This window comes from Mobula hypostoma, chromosome 9 (assembly GCF_963921235.1).
Source record: "Mobula hypostoma chromosome 9, sMobHyp1.1, whole genome shotgun sequence".
NCBI lineage: Eukaryota > Metazoa > Chordata > Chondrichthyes > Myliobatiformes > Myliobatidae > Mobula > Mobula hypostoma.
In genome coordinates, this window is record NC_086105.1 from 53,390,164 (window position 1) to 53,410,741 (window position 20,578).

The 20,578-nt window shown below is 43.4% G+C and overlaps 1 protein-coding gene across 2 annotated transcripts in view; it reads left to right on the forward strand.

The window, feature by feature from the left end:
- The window catches only part of mrps33 (mitochondrial ribosomal protein S33), a 28,388-nt gene extending 23,021 nt beyond the window's left edge, over positions 1 to 5,367 (forward strand). Inside the window, exon 3 of one of the 2 annotated variants that reach the window (XM_063059698.1) lies at positions 3,880 to 5,367. In XM_063059698.1, coding sequence (XP_062915768.1) covers positions 3,880 to 3,985 — 106 coding nt within the window. In that variant the 3' untranslated portion in view covers positions 3,986 to 5,367. The remainder of the gene's footprint in view (positions 1 to 3,879) is intronic. The other variant, XM_063059697.1, reaches the window with a different exon arrangement.
- Positions 5,368 to 20,578: the final 15,211 nt, after the last annotated feature.

Here is a 20,578-nt window from a genome sequence, read left to right on the forward strand (position 1 = left end):
GACAACTTCTCCTCCTCTGCCATACGATTCCTTAGTGGACATTGAACCCATGAACGCTACCTCACTTTTTAAATTTTATTTCTGTTTTTGCACTATTTTTGATTTAACTGCTTAATATACATACTGTAATTGATTTATTTAATATTTTTCGATATCATATAATGCATTGTACTGCTGCTGCTAAATTAACAAATTTCACACATATGCCACTGATATTAAACCTGATTCTGAGTGAAGTTCGTCCCCTCATGTTCCCCACATTTCACCTTTCACCCTTAACCCATGACCTCTAGTTCTCACCCAACCTCAGTGGAAAAAGCCTCCTTACATTTACCCTAGCTATACCCCTCATAATTTTGTATATCTCTATCATGTCTCTCCTCATTCCCCTGTATTCCAAGGAATAAAGTCCTAACCTGGTCAACCTCTCCTTGCACCTCAGGTCCTCAAGTCCTGGCAACATTCTTGTATATTTTCTTTGTACTGTTTCAATCTTATTGATATTCTGTGTGAATGTGGCAACTGTTTAAGACCAAGGGAAAATGCTGTCTTTGTGGGCATTGTTTTTCCATTTCCTTGTGTAGTCTCGTGGGATGGAGGATGACTTGCTTCCACTCTGATTTGCTGGGTTCCGGAGTGGTGGGTAGGGCCAATGCTGGAACCGCAGGCTCTCGCGTTGATGGACCAGGAGGTGGCCAGAGAGTGAAGTGGTGTGCTCCTTCCCTTGTTTGCATACAGCTTCTTTCTGTTCCTGGCTCATAGTCAAAGCCATCCTTAAAGATCCTTCCCTACTGGGCATGGTCTTGGGCTAGAGATTTCCAGGAGTCAAAGGATATTTCATTTTTTGTTCAGGGGGCTTGGAACACATCCCTAAAAAAAATTTTGTTCCCCTCCCCAATCTCTTATCCTTGTCCCTGCACTGCTCTGTAAACACTTTAAACCACTTCTTATAATGTTGTTTACTTTGTAAATACATGTTAGTATTTACACTCAGTGGCTGCTGTATTGCATACACCTTGTGCACCTTGTGAATGCAAATGTCTAATCGGCCGATCAGGTGGCAGCAACTCAATGCGTTAATAACATGCAGATGTTCAAGAAGTTCTTTTGTTCAAACCAAACATCAGAATGGAGAAGAAATGTGATCTAAGTTACTTTGACCATGGAACGATTGTTGGTGCCAGGCAGGGTGGTTTGAATATCTCAGAAACTGCTGATCTCCTGGGATTTTCATGTACAACTGTAGAGTTTGCAAAAAAAAAGTGCAATAAACAAAAAAAAAATCCAGCGAATGTCAGTTCTGTGGGTGAAAACACCTTCTTAATAAGCGATGTCAGAGGAGTTAGGCCAAATCAGTTCAAGCTGACAGGAAGGCGACAGTAACTCAAATAACCACACGTTACAACAGTGGTGTGCAGAAAAGTATCTCTGAATGCACAACACATTGAACCATGAAGTGGATTGACTGCAATTGCAGAAAACCACAAACCTACAGAAATATACTCAGTGGCCACTTTATTAGCTACCTCCTCCATCGGTGGCCACTGTGTGTATGTATTTATGCACATTTTATTCCATATCCGTACTTCAACCTCTAACTATATTTTAAAAATTCTTTATAATTGTTTAGTTTTTTGTTGCATGCTGCTGCCAACACAGCACAGCAAATTCCTAATACATGTAAATGTACATGGTGAATAAAGTTGCTCTATGATCCTTCAATACTGGTTTCCCCCGCCATATGAAGGTAGAGCGTTCCTATGAAACGGTTCGTAAGCCAAAATGTTGTAAAGCGAAGAAGCAATTACCATTTATTTATATGGGAAAATTTTGTGAGCGTTCGCAGACCCAAAAGTAACCTACCAAATCATGCCAAATAACACAAAACCTAAACAACAGTAACATATAGTAAAAGCAGGAATGATATGATAAATACACAGCCTATATGAAGTAGAAATACTTCTCTACAACGATTGCCTGCACAGATCTCTGTAGCGAAAATTTCACGCAAGCGCTGTTGGCATAAAGGCGCTCTCCAGTAACCTTTAAACTATGAAGCTGCCAAATCATACCAAATAACACGTAAAAATACACAACCTATATTAAGTAGAAATAATGTATGTACAGTGTAGATCACTTACTGGAATTGGGAAAACAGCGCCTAGCACACAGATGATGATGTGTTAGACTGAGTCGTCGCAGGTTGGGTGGTGCAGTGGCCCCCACCCTCCGGGCCGCCGACCCAATACATTGCCGCGAAGAATGCAGCGGTAGCTGGGAGGCACACAGCACATCTTTAAGAAAAAAGCCGAAATAAACATGCTAATTAATTAGGTGCTGCCCAGCACGTAATTAATTAGCATGTTTATTTCGGCTTTTTTCTTAAAGATGTGCTGTGTGCATCCCGGCTACCGTTGCATCCTCTGTGAATCGGTACAGTATCTGTCCGGGGCCCGGGGGTTGGGGTGGTGGGGCACGGGAGTGTGATCTCATTGTCGATCAGGGCAGGCAGCTCATCTTCTCCTATGACTGCCTGCCTCGATGTCGAAGATCGAGGTTCGTTGCCTGCTGTGGCTGATGTGGAAGGCTTGCTTGACTGCTGAGCCTCGCGCATTTTTCTATCATACAGTTCTTTGTAAACACTCAAACCATCTTGCAAATATCCCCTAAACCTATGTACCCTTTCAAAATTAAAGTCGTACTTTATCATTACTCATTCGGTTTCAATTGCTATCCTTTCCTCTTCCAATTGCATCAGCTCTTCATCTGTCAGATCTTGGTCATGGGATGCCAAAACCTCTTCAACATCATGTTTGTCAGCTTCCACAAGCCAAACTCACTTTGTCCTTGCTTCATTCACCACGATCGAAACGCTTAATTATGTCTAGTTTTACGCTAAGTGCAACACCCTTACTCTTTCAGGCTTTTCCGACACCTTAGAACTCATCTTGCTGACGGCTGCTCAATGCAACGTGTTTAAGCAATGCCGTTCCAAATCTGGGGAAGAGCAGCTGCTCGGGGCGCGCGCTGTCTCTTATCGTGCTGATCTTTTATCACGTGCTGCCTTTCTTCGTAACAGTGAAAACACCTTCTAAAAGCGAAAACGGTACTAATGTAGGTCTTTTGTAACAGTGAGGTTTCGTAAAGCGAACATTTGAAAAACAGGGGACACCTGCATTAGCTTCATCCCCTGAAGTAGGTTTCTGTTTTGGAAGTGTTGCGCAAGGAAGTAACATCCAACATCTGGGTAATTTTAATTCTCCTTACATTAGCTGGGGCTGTCCTACTGTTAAGGGCTTAGATGAGGTGGGATTTGTTAAGTGTGTTCAGGAAAGTTTCTTCGGGCAATGTATAGAGGGCACTTTCAGAGGGCAAGGCCTGACCCACTATTGGGTAATAGGGTGGGGCAACTCTCTGAGATGACAGTGGGACCAGTCATAGTTTTAAATTAATTATGCAAAGGGACAGAACTTGTCCTGATTTAGGGTTTCTGCCCCAAACATCTAGGGGTTTATTTCTGTCAATGGATGCTGCCTGACCTGTTTAGTTCTGCCAGCAGTTTGTGTGCTGCGCTTGTCCAAAGGTTCAAATTTAAATTAGAGCAAGACAGGTTTTGATGGTGTGAGACAGGAGCTTCCGTAGGTTGTTTGTGTCAAAGGGACCACTGACAAATGGCAGCATCTAAAGTTGAGATAGTCAGCATCTTCTTGTTACAGTGAAAGGCAATGCTGGAAGGAGTAGGGATGCCTTTATAATGAGAGATAATCAGGCCCAGCTCACTCAACCTATCTTCTTAAGACAAGAATTAGAATAGATTAGAACTATGTTTTGTAGCTGCCAGGCAGGCTTTTACAATGTCTGGTCTTTTTGTCTCTACAGAGATGAGCATGAGGATTTCAAAGATGAAATGAAACGGCTGAGGAAGTTGCGAGGCAAAGGGAAGCCGAAGAAAGGAGAAGGGAAGCGAGCCCTGAAGAAGAAATAGGGGCCAGGTCTGGCCAGACCACAGTTATCTCTCTGACCAGTCATATCTGCCTGTCTGTCTGTTGCTCTACAGTCCCTTTGTTTCTTGCAACACATAACAAATTTAATTTCGTCACCTTCCTTCTTTTAATTCCCCCTCTGCTGTTGTGGAGAGTGCTGTGTATCTGGTCCTCAAAGCAGCAAAGTTTAGATTTAAGGAGCAAATCTAAGATGAATTACCTGTGTCCCTGTTGGCCTAGTTGGATGGGAGTAATAATCCAGAGAAAGAGGAAGAGGTCAGGAATTCCTGATGTGTATTTTTAGAATAACCTCAACCTGCATGCTACGCTTAAGGATTGCTGGATTGGGACTTCAGATCTGCCAGAGATTCGAATACAAATCAACAAGCCAGAAATGGGCATTCTGTGGGGTTAATACTGCGGTGACCCCTCAATATTCAGAGCTCATACTCCTTCAAGGGAAAGCACTAGGCACCCATGGGAATGGTGTAAATGAGGTGCTTTGGGATTGGGATTGAAGAGAAAGATTTTGGCTATTTTCACAGCAGCAGTTGTCAAATGCACTGCCCAGAACAATAGAGAAAGAATGATGAATGAGGGAGCACTGATGAACAATGCTACAGCTACAGCTATCCTCATCAGACACTGCAGTGCCACTTTCAGTTGTGTGGCTTTGGAAAGCAGCATGAATCTCACTAACCCCTTCCATCCCACTGCCTCTTCCATTGTCTCCCTTCAACACAACATTGATTCAGTTCCAGAATGACAGCCACATCAAGATTTACCAGTGAGTGCGAAAGAGAGGGAGTTGCAGCTTTAATATGCTCAGGGAGCATTGTGCACTCTAATTTTTTGATCTGATGGAACCACAGCCAATTTTTCAGCCACAGAATACTTAATCTGAAATGGTTCTAAATGTTATGTTATACCTGTACGTTGGCCTGTGATCCATGGCATTTTACAACTGGCTTGTAACCAAGCGTGTGTGTAAAGGATTAGTGGATTTTGACCCCGGACACCTAATGCCACTGAAATGCGATGCAAATACAGCTGGTGACTCTGCTGTTGAAATAAATGGTGAAATGTGTTGGGATTATCTTGTATCATTCTGTCTTTTGGCTGGGAAGTTCAACATCTTCTGATTGTAAAATCTGAATGAGCTGGGGAAAGTAACCTGAGTTCTGGTCACCTCATTATGGAAGGATATGGAAGGTTTAGAGAGGGTGCAGAGCATTAGGTAGGATGCTGCCTGGATTAGAGAGCGTGTCTAATTATAGATAAATTGAGTAAGTTAAGGCTTTACTCTTTAGAGCGAAGGAGGATAAGATGTAACTTGATGGAGATGTACAAGATGACAGGCATAGGTCGAGTGGGCAGCCAAAGATTTTCCCAGGATGGAATGGCCAATATGAGGGGGTATAATTTTAAGGTGATTGGAGGAAAGTATGGGGGGGGGGGTGTCAACGATAAGTTTTTTTTTTAACATGGTGGGTGCATAGAAGGCCCTGCTGGGAGCAGTAGTAGAGGCAGATGCATTGGGGGCATTTAATAAACTCTGAGGTAAGCACATGAATGAAGGGAAAACAGAGTGCTTTCTAAGAGGGAAAAGATAGGTTGATTTTAGAGTAGATTAAAGAGTTGGTACAGCATTGTGGGCTGAAGGTCTTGTACTGTTCTATGGTACAATGTCAGACATCCCACCTCTCCCGGAAGTTCCGGGAGTCTCCCACATATTAATAGTGGCTCCCTGATGCCCGCAAATTATATACAATATCACGGAAATCAATTTTTTTGAGAGCGAGCAAGAGAAAGCAAGAGAGAGCGCGCGAGCGACCACGAGCGAGAGCGCGCCATGGCAGAGTGTTCCAAAAAAAATATAAAACGTACGTCACCCCAGACTACACTAAAGTGTACCCCTGCCTAATAGGGGTCAAAATAATGACAGTGTTGCTCGCTGCACTGTTCGCAACAGTGACTTTTCTATTGCCCATGGTGGGTTAAGACTATAAAAGACATGTTGAGGTGAGTTTAACATGTGTCATTCGTTCATTAGCATAGCTAACGTTATTTAAACTAGCTGGCCAGCTGCTAAGGAGCTACTCTATTGCAGACATCCCATCTCTCCCGGAAGTTCTGGGAGTCTCCCGCAAATTGATGGTGCTACCTCCCTGAAATGAGTTTTTGCGGGGTGGGATGTCTGCAATGTGAAGGCCTCAAAATCCCCGGTCTTGCCTGCTTTTGGTGACCGAGAAGGAGGTCGAATCATTTGGACAGAGATGGCGCTCAGTACTTGGTGTCGGAGAGCTAATCAGAGCTCGAAGTTTTCGGATGACTCAGAGTCGGACTGTGGTCGGCATGGCATGGAGAGTTTTTCTTCCTTCTCCCGTCTGTGTGAGATGTGGGACATTTGAGAAACTTTGAACTTTACTGCGCTCATGGACTTCTTCATCAAGTTATGGTATTGTTACACTGTTTGTAACTATATGTTATAATTATGTGGTTTTGTCAGTTTTTTCAGTCTTGGTTTGTCCTGTGTTTTGTGATATCACACCGGACGAAATAACGTATCATTTCTTAATGCAGGCATTACTAAATGATAATAAAAGAGGACTACGTGTCTTCATAATCATCATAAGGAGCCAGGTTATATTCTCTAGGATATGGTATCACAGTGACCAAGAGGTCTGCACTGTAATGGCTTATCCAAGTATCCCAGCCAAAGGCAATACCTATATTACTCAAAACCTCCTTCCAGAAGAATGATAGCTTCTCTTTCATCTAGCGAACTTAAGGCTCCTGAGGTTCCAGTATTTCATCTGCTGCTCTCGATGGAAACGTAAGAACATAAGAAATAGGAGCAGGAGTTGGCCATCAGGCCTATCGAGTCTGCTTCACCGTTTAATAAGATCATGCTGATGTGGCTGTGGACTCAGCTCCAACTACCTGCCTTTTCTCCATCATCCTTAATTCCCCTGTTATGCAAAAATCTATCTATGTCATAAATTTATTTAATAAGGTAGTCTCGACTGCTTCCTTGGGCAGAGAATTCCACAGTTCCACTACTCTCTGGGGACAGTCGCTTCCTCTCATCACCTAAATTTACTCCCCCGAATGTTGAGGCTATGTCCCCAAGTTTTAGTTTCATCTACCAGTAGAAACAGCTATGTTTCTGTAAGGTCCCCTCTCATTCTTCTGAATTCTAGCAAGTATTAGGTCCAAATAATTTGGCAAGGGATGTGAAAATCCAGAGTCCTACACTAAATGTACTTGCACTGAATGGTTAGCACATACTCTAAGCATTTATTACCTGCATTTTTATTTAAATACTAAGTGTCTTTGGTATTAGGGATTGGCATATTCCTTGTTTTATGTTCTACATCAACTTTTCTGCAATGTGACAGCCATACAGAGTTGAACTGATTACTGGGACTAATTACTTGTGAAAACAAGAGTGAAGAGAGAGAAAGTCAAACTTCCTCATTCATTCAACCATGACCTCATGCCTCCTCATACCAGCTATATTATCTAGTTGACCAACAGGCCAGGAGAAACTTGCCTTTTCTGGAAGCTTCTAATCCCCTCAAGCAATTGTCCAAGCTGTTGCTGGTAAAATGCTCCAGAACTTCAATAAGCTGGCCTCATTTCCCCAATTTGTCTGATTTTATATAATTACTTCATGCTAATCTTCAGCATCTCTTCTGAAGAAGCATTGAAATGCAGTGTTCATGTTGCTGGACCTGTAATGGAAGACTGGACAGAGAGACTAGAGATCATGTGTTCACATTGCTAGTTTAACCATTTAAATTCAGTTTTTAAAAAAACAGCCTGGGAATTAATGTCTGGTATCCGTAATAATAACTGGACTGTTGAAATGTGAACGTAAGTCACAGAATACTGCAAGCCTGGTTCATTGGTGAGACCGCAGGGGAGCTGTGTTGCCTCGTTTGTTGGACAGGGCCCACGTGCCTCAGAGTCGCTGACAAAGGAGATGACAGAGTGAACTGCATGTCACTGGATTTTGTACTGGGCTGGGAGCTGGCCACTCCCATTGGTGCTGCCCTCAGGTGTTTGCTCGGTGGACAAACAAGCTGGACCAGGACATTTCAGGGACTTGGGCTACTTTAATTTTTGTGAATGTTTTTTTTTCTAAAATCATAACCATATGTGCTATGTGTAGTGTACTGTGTGTAATGTGTTTTGCACAGTGTCCCTGGAGGAACACTGTTTCATTTGGCTATATTCATGTATGGTTGAATGATAATTAAATTTGAATGTTAATCTCATTCACTAACAACTTCTTTGGAAGAAAGCCTGTAGTTCATACCCATCAGGCTTTATTCCCATGTTCTTAAATGAAGCATTTAAGAAGTCTCTGAACTGATCTAATGGCCCCTTGGCTGTCAGCCATTAACACAGAATCTTTGGAATGAAGGAGGAGAGGTGGCTTGATAGAGGTATACAAGGCATTGATAGACAGCGACTTCTTCCCAGGGCAGGAATGGCTAATATGAGAGGGTATAATCTTAAGATGTTTGGAGGAAAGTACAAGGGTTTAGCAAAGATAGGTTTATTACACAGAGTGGTTGGTGTGTGGAACATGTAGCTAGGGTGGTAGAGACATTAGAGACATAGGGTGATAGATACATTAGGGATATTTAAGAGACTGTTAGATGGGTACATGGATGATATCAAAATAGAGAGCTATGTGGGAGGAATGTGTTAAATCTTTGAGTAGCTTAAAAGTTCAGCACAATATTGTGGGCCAAAGGTCATAACTGCTCTCTTAGGACAAGTAGGGATCAGCACTAAATGCTTGTCTGGCCAATAATGCTCACACCTCAGGAACAACTATGTTCTTCTGGCATCAAGGTCTTTTGGAATTGTTTACAGAGTTGTGTATGCCTGTAGAGGTGACCACAGAGGTCAACTGGTGAAGGAAAGGATAATGATTGAGTCAGAGAAAGTTGAGCAGAGACATTGAGCCATAGTCACATGGAGGCCTGTGGTTTAGGACTGTACCTTGGCTATCTATCTGGTATTGCATTTGTTATTTTGAAAGTGGTGTTTACACCCATCTTGTAGAATGGGCACATATGTCTGTAATGTTGGTTGGTTTATGGTTGTCACGTCTACTAAGGTGCTCATAGCTTTTGTTTACATGCCATCTAGACAGATCATTTCATGCATAAGCACATCAAAGTTCAAAAGGAAAAATGATAGCAGGATATAGTCTAACAGAGAAAATACAATGCAGATAGGCAAATAAGGGGCAAGGGCTATGACAAGGTAGATTGAGAGATAAAGAATTCATCTTCAGCATACCAGAACTCATTTCAAGGAAACATTAGAGATTCTGCAGGTGCTGGAAATCTTAAGCAACATATGCAAAATACTGGAGGAACTCAGCAGAACCAGAGACACCCACATTGTGCTGTTCTATGGAAGTCAACTTTTTGGGCTGAGGTCCTTCATCAAAACTCGAAAGGAAGTGTACAAAAGTCAGAATAAGAGGGTAACACACACACACGCGCGCGTGCGCGTGAACTCAACAGGCCAGGCAGCATATATGAAAAAGAGTGCAGTCAGCTTTCCGGGATGAGATGCTTCAGCAGGGTCTCAGCCCAAAACATCGACTGCACTCTTTTCCATGGATTCTGGCTGGCCTGCTGAGTTCCTTCAGCATTTTGTGTTTCTTGGATTTCCAGCATCTGCAGATTTTCTCTTGTTTGTGATTAGAATAAGATAAGTGTGGTGGTGGAGGGGGGGCAAGTGGGGAGAAAGATAAAAGGGAATGATGTGTGAAGCTGGGAGATGATGGGTGGAAGAGGCAAAGGGCTAAAGAAGGAAGAATCTGATAGGAAAGGATGATAGTCCATAGAATAAACAAAAGGGAAAGAGGTTGGGGTCAAAATGGAGGTGGTGGGGAAGAAAAGGGGTGAGAGGGCCACCAAAATGAGGGAAAACAATGGAGTTGGGGAATGGGTTTGGAAAAGATTCCTCTGGGCAAATCGAGAAAGCAAAGAGATTTTTCAGAGATGTAGCAAGTAAATTTGAGAGTAGGATTGAAGTTGGAAGCAAAGTTGATGAAATTGATGAGCTGAGCATGGGTGCAAGAAGCATCACCAATGCGGTCATCAACGTAGCGGAGAAAGGGTTGGGGAGTGTTACCTATGTAGGCTTGGGACACGGACACGATAGCCAATGAAAAAGCAGACCTAGCTGGAGCCTGGGTGAGTGCTAATGGCTACGCCTTTAGTTTGAAGAAAGTGGGAGGAGCCAAAAGAAAATTAGTTGAGCATGTGAGCCAGCTCTATCAGGCAGTGGAGGGGATCTGGTTAGGTCTGTTGTATAGAAAGAAGTGGAGATCTTTAAGGCCTTTTTGATGGGAATAGAAGTGCACAGGAAATTGATGTCTGTAGTGAAACTAAGGCGATAAAGCCAGGGAACTGAAAGTGATGGAGATCATGTGAAGTGTCACGATGTAAGTGGAAAGGGTCTGAACCAAGAGGTACAAAGTGGAGTTGTGGTATCCAGACCTAAGTTCAGTGGGGCAGGAGCAGGAACAAATAATGGACTGACCAAAACTGCTAGCTTTGTGAATCTTGGGTAGGAGGTAGAAACCGGCAGTATAGAAACATAGAAACATCGAAAATTAGGTGCAGGAGTAGGCCATTCGGCCCTTCGAGCCTGCACCGCTATTTATTATGATCATGGCTGATCATCCATCTCCGAACCCTGCACCAGCCTTCCCTCCATACCCCCTGATCCCCGTAGCCACAAGGGCCATATCTAACTCCCTCTTAAATATAGCCAATGAACTGGCCTCAACTGTTTCCTGGGGCAGAGAATTCCACAGATTCACCACTCTCTGTGTGAAGAAGTTTTTCCTAATCTCGGTCCTAAAAGGCTTCCCCTTTATCCTCAAACTGTGACCACTTGTTCTGGACTTCCCCAACATCGGGAACAATCTTCCTGCATCTAGCCTGTCCAATCCCTTTAGGATTTTATACGTTTCAATCAGATCCCCCCTCAATCTTCTAAATTCCAATGAGTACAAGCCCAGTTCATCCCGTCTTTCTTCATATGAAAGTCCTGCCATCCCAGGAATCAATCTGGTGAACCTTCTTTGTACTCCCTCTATGGCAAGGATGTCTTTCCTCAGATTAGGGGACCAAAACTGCACACAATACTCCAGGTGTGGTCTCACCAAGGCCTTGTACAACTGCAGTAGTACCTCCCTGCTCCTGTACTCAAATCCTCTCGCTATAAATGCCAGCATACCATTTGCCTTTTTCACCGCCTGCTGTACCTGCATGCCCACTTTCAATGACTGGTGTATAATGACACCCAGGTCTCGTTGCACCTCCCCTTTTCCTAATCGGCCACCATTCAGATAATAATCTGTTTTCCTATTTTTGCCACCAAAGTGGATAACTTCACATTTATCAACATTAAATTGCATCTGCCATGAATTTGCCCACTCACCCAACCTATCCAAGTCACCCTGCATCCTCTTAGCATCCTCCTCACAGCTAACACTGCCGCCCAGCTTCGTGTCATCCGCACACTTGGAGATGCTGCATTTAATTCCCTCATCCAAGTCATTAATATATATTGTAAACAACTGGGGACCCAGCACTGAGCCTTGCGGTACCCCACTAGTCACTGCCTGCCATTCTGAAAAGGTCCCGTTTATTCCCACTCTTTGCTTCCTGTCTGCTAACCAATTCTCTATCCACATCAATACCTTACCCCCAATACCGTGTGCTTTAAGTTTGCGCACTAATCTCCTGTGTGGGACCTTGTCAAAAGCCTTTTGAAAATCCAAATATACCACATCCACTGGTTCTCCCCTATCCACTCTACTAGTTACATCCTCAAAAAATTCTATGAGCTTCGTCAGACATGATTTTCCTTTCACAAATCTATGCTGACTTTGTCCGATGATTTCACCGCTTTCCAAATGTGCTGTTATCACATCTTTGATAACTGACTCCAGCAGTTTCCCCACCACCGACGTTAGGCTAACCGGTCTATAATTCCCTGGTTTCTCACTCCCTCCTTTTTTAAAAAGTGGGGTTATATTAGCCACCCTCCAATCCTCAGGAACTAGTCCAGGGGTATGGGTTAGGGGAACTATGAGGCTTGAGTGGAGGGATTTCCAGAGGTGATGAAGTCAGTGATAGTGTGGCAGACAATAGCCAGATGCTTCTTAGTGGGGTTCTGTTTAAGGGTTACGTAAGAGGAACTAACTGAGAGCTGCCATCTGGCAAGGTAGAGGTCAGTCCACCAGACTACAGTAGCACCCTCTTGTCTGTGGGTTTGATGGTGAAGTTCGCATTGGTGCGGTGAGGGCATTGTGTTCAGGGAGCATGAGATTGGAATAGGTGAGGGGAGTGGTAATCAGGTGATTAGTGTCTCCTAAATAGTTAGAGATGAGAAGATCCAGAGCAGTCAGAAGGCCAGGTCGGGGCATCCAAGAGGAGGCAAGCTTAAGGTGGGAGAAGCAGGTCTTCACTGGGGGGAAGAGGGATGGGGGAATCCTCACCAAAGAAGTAGGCTTGAAGACAGAGGCAATGGAAGATTAACTCAGTGTCGCGGTGGATGTGGAACTCACTGAGGAGTGGGTACAGGGACAAAGGTGAGGACAGAATATCCTACCTCGGAGGGGAAGATCCAAGGGGATGGTGAAGGCACGGAAGAAATTGGATCTGGGGTCAGGGAAAGGTAGAGGGTTGCAGGGGTCAGGGGAGAGAAGAGGTTGGAGTGTTCAGGGAAAAGGAGTGACAGGAAGATTTGGACTCAGGAATGAAAGGGTTATTAGAGGTAAAGGAGAGCCTGAGTAACCAGGAGTGGGTGGGAGGTAGTGGTGAAACAAGAGGAGCAGCAGGACCCAGTGGCATTGAGAAAGGTCTTGGCCTGGAGGAGGCTAAGGTTGAGTTGGAGGCAGCTGGGGCTGTTGGCTGGAGGTGGTCAAGCTTCCAATTCTTCCTGAATGAAAGGAAGGAGATAAACCAACTGCTGAAAGTGTGGTTGCAGCAAAAGATGAGTTGGAAAGGTCTGTGGCAGGTGGTGAAGAGTGTGGCCTGGAGCTGCAGTAGAATAACCAACAGGGTCCCACATATCTGTGGATGGCAGTGAGGGTGGTGTGTAGAAAGAGAGGGAGAAGTGGCAGAAGAAGCAGTCAATAGACAAAGGTACTGGGATCCTCATTGAGGCCAGACTGGGAAGCCTGGAAATGAGCTGGAAGACATCTGGCACTGGATGGCAGTGGAGGGTATGTGGCAGTGGGAGCAAGTCTGGGCAATCACATGGTTGAAGAGCAGCAGAGATTACGGAGGGGAGCAGTGAGAGAGGGCTTCACTGAACTCCCATCAGAGAGAGGAGCAGCTCACTTCAAGGATCTTATAACAGAGAAATAGAAGCTGACATTGAACCTTGGGGTGCCTATTCTCAGGCCTTTGTACCTTCTGCCTGACAGGAAGGAGTGAGAGGAGGGAATACTGGGACTGGGAAGGGTCTTTGATGATGTTGGCTGCTTTTCCAAGGCACCGGGAAGTGAAGATAAAGTTGGTGGATGAGAGGTTGGATTTCACAATAGACAGAGCTGAATTCAGAATTCTCGGCAGCTTCCTGTGGTCCTGGATGGAGCAGTTGCCATAACAAGCTGTGATCCATCTGAATAGGATGCTTTCTATGGTGTATTTGTAAAGACTAGTGAAGGTCATTGGAAACGGGCCAAATTTCCTTAAAGTTTCTGAGGAAGTCGAGTGTCATAGAATCAGAGAGCACTACACACAGAAGCTGGTCCTTTAGCCCATTTAGTCTGTGCCAAACTGGTATTCTGCTGGTCCCTTCAACCCAAACCTAAACCATAGCCCTCTTTTCCACTCCCATTGAATTACTTCATGAAATTTCTCTTAAATGTTGAAATCAAACCTGCATCCACCATTTCCACTGGCAGCTCATCCCATATTTGCAAAAGCCTCTGAGTAAAGAGATTCCCCTTAAATATTTCACTTTTCACTCTTAAGCTATTACCTAGTTCTAGTCTCACCCAACCTAAGTGGAAAAAACCTGCTTGCATTTACCCTGCCTATGCACCTCATAATTTTGTACACCTCTTTCAAATCTCTGCTCATCCTCCTACACTCCAGGGAATGAAGTCCAAACCTTTTCAACTTTTCCCTCCAACTCAGATCCTCAAGTCCTGACTACATCCTTGTCAATGTTCCCTGCACTCTTTCAAACTTGTATCTTTCCTGTAGGTGGATGACCAGATCTACACACAATGCTCCAAATTTGGCCTCACTGACCTTGTACAACTTCAACAGGGGTGATTGATATGTTCGTGGCCTAAAGTAGAAAGAGTCAATTTTAGAAAATCTAGCACATTTATTTTTCAACATAGTCCCCTCCTACATACACACACTTAGTCCAGAGGTCGTGGAGCATACAGATCCCCTCTTTGTAGAAGTGGTCCACAGCAGGGGTGATTGATAAGCTAAGGTAGCAGGAGATGAGTTATTAACTTCAAATGTTCTGCCTGATCACTCAGAGTTGAACTGCACGTGCATGTAACGAGAAACGTCTTGGACCTCCAGGTGGTCCACAGCAGGGGTGATTGATAAGTTCATGGCCTTGGGTAGAAGGAGATGAGTTATACAGTTCTCGTTCCATGCACGTACAGTTCAACTCTTTGAGTGAAAATGCAGAATGTTTGAAGTTAATAACTCATCACCTTCTACCTTAAGCCACGAACTTATCAATCACCCCTACTATGGACCACTTCTGGAGGTTCAAGACGCTGACTTCTACAAAGAAGGGATCCGTATGCTCCACGACTGCTGGACTAAGTGTGTAAATGTAGGAAAAATAAATGTGTTAAGTTTTCTAAAATTGACCCCTTCTACCTTAGGCTACAAACATATCAATCACCCCTCATAGCATCCCAACTCCCGTAGTCAGTACTTCGACTTATTAGGGCCAATATGCCAAAAGCTCTCTCTTCGGCCCTATCTACAGTACCTATGACACCACTTTCAATTCACCAAGAAAATATGGATCTCTATTTCCAGATCTCTGTGTTCTACCATGCTTCTCAGTGCCTTTCTGTTCATTTGTAAGTCCTACTCTGATTTGTCCTCCCAACAAGTGCAACACATCACACTTGTTTGCATTAAATTCCATCTCCTATTTTTACAGCCTGTCCAAATCCTGCTACAAGCTTTGGATAGCCTTCTTCGCTGTTCACTACACCCTCAATCTTGGTGTCATCTGCAAATTTGCTGATCCAATTAACCACAGTAACATCTAGATTATTGATACAGATGATAGAACAACAGCACTGAAGTGCTGGGGTGCTTTCTTGTCCAAAGCATCTATGTGGTTAGACCAGGGCAAGTTATTGGTGATACAGGTTGAGCGCCCCTTATCCGAAATGCTTGAGGCTGGAAGTGTTTTGGGTTTATGATTTTTTTCGGATTTGGAATATTTGCATGTATAATGATTCAGACCATTTCAGCTGTTTCGCCATTGGTCATTGACTGAACAATGAGAGGTTCATTATTGACGTTAAGAACTTCTTCGATATCCACTTCCTCCAGTTTAATGACGGACTCTGAGTTATCCCTTTTGCATACGTAAAGAGTTCCAACATGTCTTTTTCTTATTTGACATATGTAATCCTTCAAGCTCTTTGCTTTGTTCATCATCATCGCTGAACATAGTCATAGGCCGGAGGATATGCCAGGCATGCACAATTGTGTCTTTAGTTACAGTGTTCCATGTGTTAGGCAGCAGTATAAATGGCGTTCTTCAGGCTAAACTCCTTTTGGAAACCTTCCAAACTAATTCCTCTGTTCGCTGCTGTGAATGTGCTGTTCAAGAAGCTGTCTTTATCTTTGCTCTTCATTATCATGGCTAAATTAATGAAGTCGCATTTGGTGGGAAGTGCATGGCATAAACATTATTTTTGATGAGAAGTTCAGCTGGAGGATGAGCAGAACAGTTGTAAAGGAATAACAAAATCTTGCAGCTTCCCTGCAGTGGGCACAAGCCACTGGAACAATATGTTTGTGAAACCAATCAGAAAAATGTCCCTGGTGATCCATTCCCTTTTGTTATAACAAGATGGCGTCAAAAACCACGGTGACATGCTGCGGGCTGTTTACAAAACTTCTAAATATACCTCTTTTGAATTATTCACTACAATCTACAGCATGTAATTTCCATTTTAAGCCGTCTTAATGAAATAGTGATTTCACTCTTCTGAAGGGGTTGATGGACTTTACTCTCAAGCATGAAGATCCAGCACCTTTATGTAGACAAAGGTACATCGCCATGGCTGGAAGAGAGGGAGGAGGGGTGGACTCCAACACAGGCTGAAATGCAAAGGAATGAGACCCCCTTTTTTCCAGCGTTTCATTAACAATCGTGCATTTGCCAGAGAACAAGATTGAGGATCTCAGAACAAGATTGCTGGACTGGAGGGAAATAAGGAATTGCTGTGTTCTGAGCTTCACAGAGATATGGTTCACTCCAGGCATTCCTGATGCATTGATAAGAACTGGAAGACTTACCAATACACCAGGATGGACTGGACTGCTGATCTGGAGAAGGTGAAAGATGGCAGGGGGGGGCTGCACTCTTGTTCCCCCAACCCAGAACATCTAACGATTAAGTGCCAACTGTTCCACTCACCAAGAGAGTTCTCCATGATCCTGACCCCAGTTTACATACCACCAAAAGCCAACAGTAATCTAGCATTCGAGAACACTGCCATCACCAAACAAGAACCAGTTCACCCTGACACAATTCAAATCATAGTCGGACTTCAATCAGGTTTGTTTGGAGAAATCTCTGCCACTTACCATCAGCATATAACCCGCAGCACCAGGTTCTCTCAACACACTAGACCACTGCAATACTACAATAAGGACTACCTACCTTTTTATGCCCAGACTTCATTTCAGGAAATCTGACCACTTGGCTGTCCTTCTCCTTCCTGTATAAAGATAGAAGCTCAAGAGCAAGGCTCCAGAAATAAGGACGACAAAGAGGTGGTCATAGGAAGCAAAGGACAGCCACGGGATTGCTTCAAGTCAGTGGACTGGGCCATGTTCAAAAAGACTCATCAGAGGATCTGCATGAACACTTATAAAAACAGCTGTAGACGAGTGTGTCCCCACAAAATCAGAGACCCTTCACAACTAGAAACTCTGGGTGAACCATGAAATCCACAATCTGCTGAGGGCCAGATCAGTGGCATTCAAGTCTGGGGACCAGGAAAGATACAAGAGGTACGATCTCCAGAAAGCCATCTCACAGGAGAAGTGCCAATTCTAGAATAAACTGGAATCACTGAAGGATGCTCAACAGCAGTTGCAGGGCTACAATGCTATAACCTCTCACAAAATGAAACCAACTTTCAACAGGACTTTCCTTCCGGATGAGCTCAATGCCTTCTATGCTCACTTTGACCATCGAGGTATGGTGGAACCTTTACGAACTCCTACAGCCCCCAATGACTCTGTGATTTCGGTCTCTGAGGCCAATGTAAGAACATCCTTCTGGAGGGTAAACTCCTGGAAAGCGTCTGGCTCAGATAGGGTACTTTTTAAGTACTAAAGACCTGTGTGAATCAACTGGTTGGACTATTCACAGATATTTTTAATCTCTTGCTCGGCAGTCTGAGGTACCCACATGGTTCAAGCAGAAATCAATAATACCGGTACCTAAGAGGAACTTGGTAACCTACCTCAATGACTACCGTCCAGTAGTACTTACATTCACAGTGATAAAATGTTTTGAGAGGTTGGTGATGATCCGCTGTAATTTGCTTACCGGCTCAACAGGTCCGCAGCAGGTGCCACTTCATTTGCTTTTCAATCAGCCCTGGAACATCTAGACGGCAAAGATGCATACATCAGAATGCTCTGTTGACTACAGCTTGACTAAGACATTGAATCCTATCATCCCATCAAAACTAATCAATATGTTTCAAGACCTTGACCTCAATATCTCCTTGTGCATTTGGGTCCTTGATTTCTTCACTTGCAGACCTCAGTCAGTTGGGATTGGCAAAAGTATCTCCTCCACAATCTCTAGCAGCACAGGTACACCATAAGGCTGTGTGTTTAGCCATCTTGTCTACTCATTTTACACTGTACATATGACTGCGAGGCTGAGCACAGCTCCACTGCCATTTTTAAGTTTTCCAATGACATCAGTCATTGGCTGAATCAAAGGTGGTGACAAATCAGCATATAGGAGGGAGATTGAAAATCTGGCTGAGTGATGGCACTACAGCAATCTTCCACTCAATGTCAGCAAGACCAAGGAGCTGATTATTAACTTGAGGAGGAAACTGGAGGTCCACGAGCCAGGTCTCATTGGGAGATTAGAGGTGGAGAGGGTCAGTAAATTCCTTGGTGTTATCATTCCAGAGGATCAGTATGTAAGTACAATTATGAAGAAAGCGCAGCAGTTCCTCTACTTCTTTAGGAATTTGCAAAGTTTCAGCATGACATCTAAAACTCTGACAAACTTTTATAGATGTGTGGTGGAGATTATATTGACTGCTTGCATCATGGCCTGGTATGGAAACACCAAATCCCTTGAACAGAAAATCCTTTATTAAAAAGTAGTGGATACAGTCCAGTCCATCAGGAGCAAAACCCTCCCCACTATTGAACACATCTACACGGAGCATTGTCGCAGGAAAGCAGCATCCATCACCGAGGTCCCCCACCACCCAGGCCATGCTCTCTTCTCACTGCTGCCATCAGGAAGAAGGTACAGAAGCCTCAGGATTCACACCACCAGGTTCAGGAACAGTTATTACCCTTCAGTCATTGGGCTCTTAAACCAGTGGGAATAACATCACTCAACTTCTCTCGGCCTATCACTGAACTGTTCACACAACCTGTGGATTCACTTTCTAGGACTTTTCATCTCGTGTTCTAGATATTTATTGCTTATGTATTTATTATTTATTTTTTCTTTTGTATTTGCACAGTTCATTGTCTTTCACACATTGGTTGTTTGTTCACGCTTTTGGGTGTGATCTTTCATTGATTCTGTTATGTTTCTTGAAATTACTGAGTATGCCTGCAAGAAAATTAATTTCAGGGTTGTATATGGTGACATATACTTTGATACTAAATGTACTTTGAACTTCTGCTAGCATAATAATGGACGACCACAGCATATTTATGTTTATGCATGCCGGTTGCATTAACACATCCTAGCACAGTTATTCTGCCCTTGGTATCCTTAATTCTAACAGGAGCTTTCTCATCAGTTGTAGTCAGTGTCTTCCTGGGGTAATAACACCAGAATGGTAATGTCTCATTAGCATTGTAGACTTGTTCTGGTGTTAGATTTTCATCAGCGATGATCTTGGCAAACTCATCAATGAACTTTTCTGAAATTAAAGCCTTTCCGCAGATTTCTGCAATCAGCTTACTGAATATTAACAATTACCTTTAATTTTCAGTTTATCATGATATATCTTTGGTTGCTTCATGATCGGCATACCGTTAAGCGGCATATCTTCAGTCCAGTGCTGACAAATCCACTCTCTCAATACACGATTGAGATCTTCCTTTTTGCTTTTTGCAGTGTTTTTTTCTATTTTTATTAACTCTTGTTCATTACTTTAAGCATAGAATTTTTAACAATTTGCCTTTCTGTTTCTTCAGGTCTTAGATGGTGGTCGTTCTAAAACCATACTCTCTATCAGAAGCTTCACACTTACACCGCTGTCAAGTTTCTCCAAAAACTTGACTTTCTGTGTTACAGATAAACATAAATGCTTCCCCTTTTCTTTTCACAATTACTCATAAGGGTAACTGCAGCCTTTTTGACACTTTCAACAATATCTTCATAGAAATTAAGCGCAAAACACATGGTGATCACCGTGAGTAAGGCTCGAAGGTCTGGCTATGACGACTGCTGAAAACAAACTGGCATCAACAGGATCCCGCTCAGGGTACGTGAGGTCACTTCTCAGAACTGTATGTGGTGCAGAGACCCAGTGCCTTGTGGAATTTCCATCTGTGGCATCATGTCAGTGTTCAAAACAATGCTGGATGTCTGGATAAGCAGTGCTCAACTGTATTTGCATCTGGGAACATGAAACTTTGAACTATTTCCACCTCTGCACCATTGATATAGACAGAGGCATGTGCTCCTCCTGAAATCTGAAAACTGAAAACTAAAAACTAGCATTAGCCAGCAGGTAAGGCAGTGCTGCCATATCAATGATCAAGGATCATATTTATTCCCCATATATATTGACATGTATTAGTGATTTGCTGTGATGTGTTGGTCAGGGTGTAACATAGAACAACAACAAAAAATTTAACAAGTATAAAGGATGAAGAGTTATAAGTTAGAGTTTAAAGTACAGAGATGGAATAAAATGTGCATAAATAGATAAATGACAGCCTGTATTTACAATGTAAACAGCATGATAAAAAAGTGCTTTAAAGTGTTTACAGAGCAGCGTAGTGACTGAGATAATAGAGGGTGGGATACAGAGAGAGATGATGAGAAATAAATTAAGGGAGTTGGGGATGCAGGAATTCACA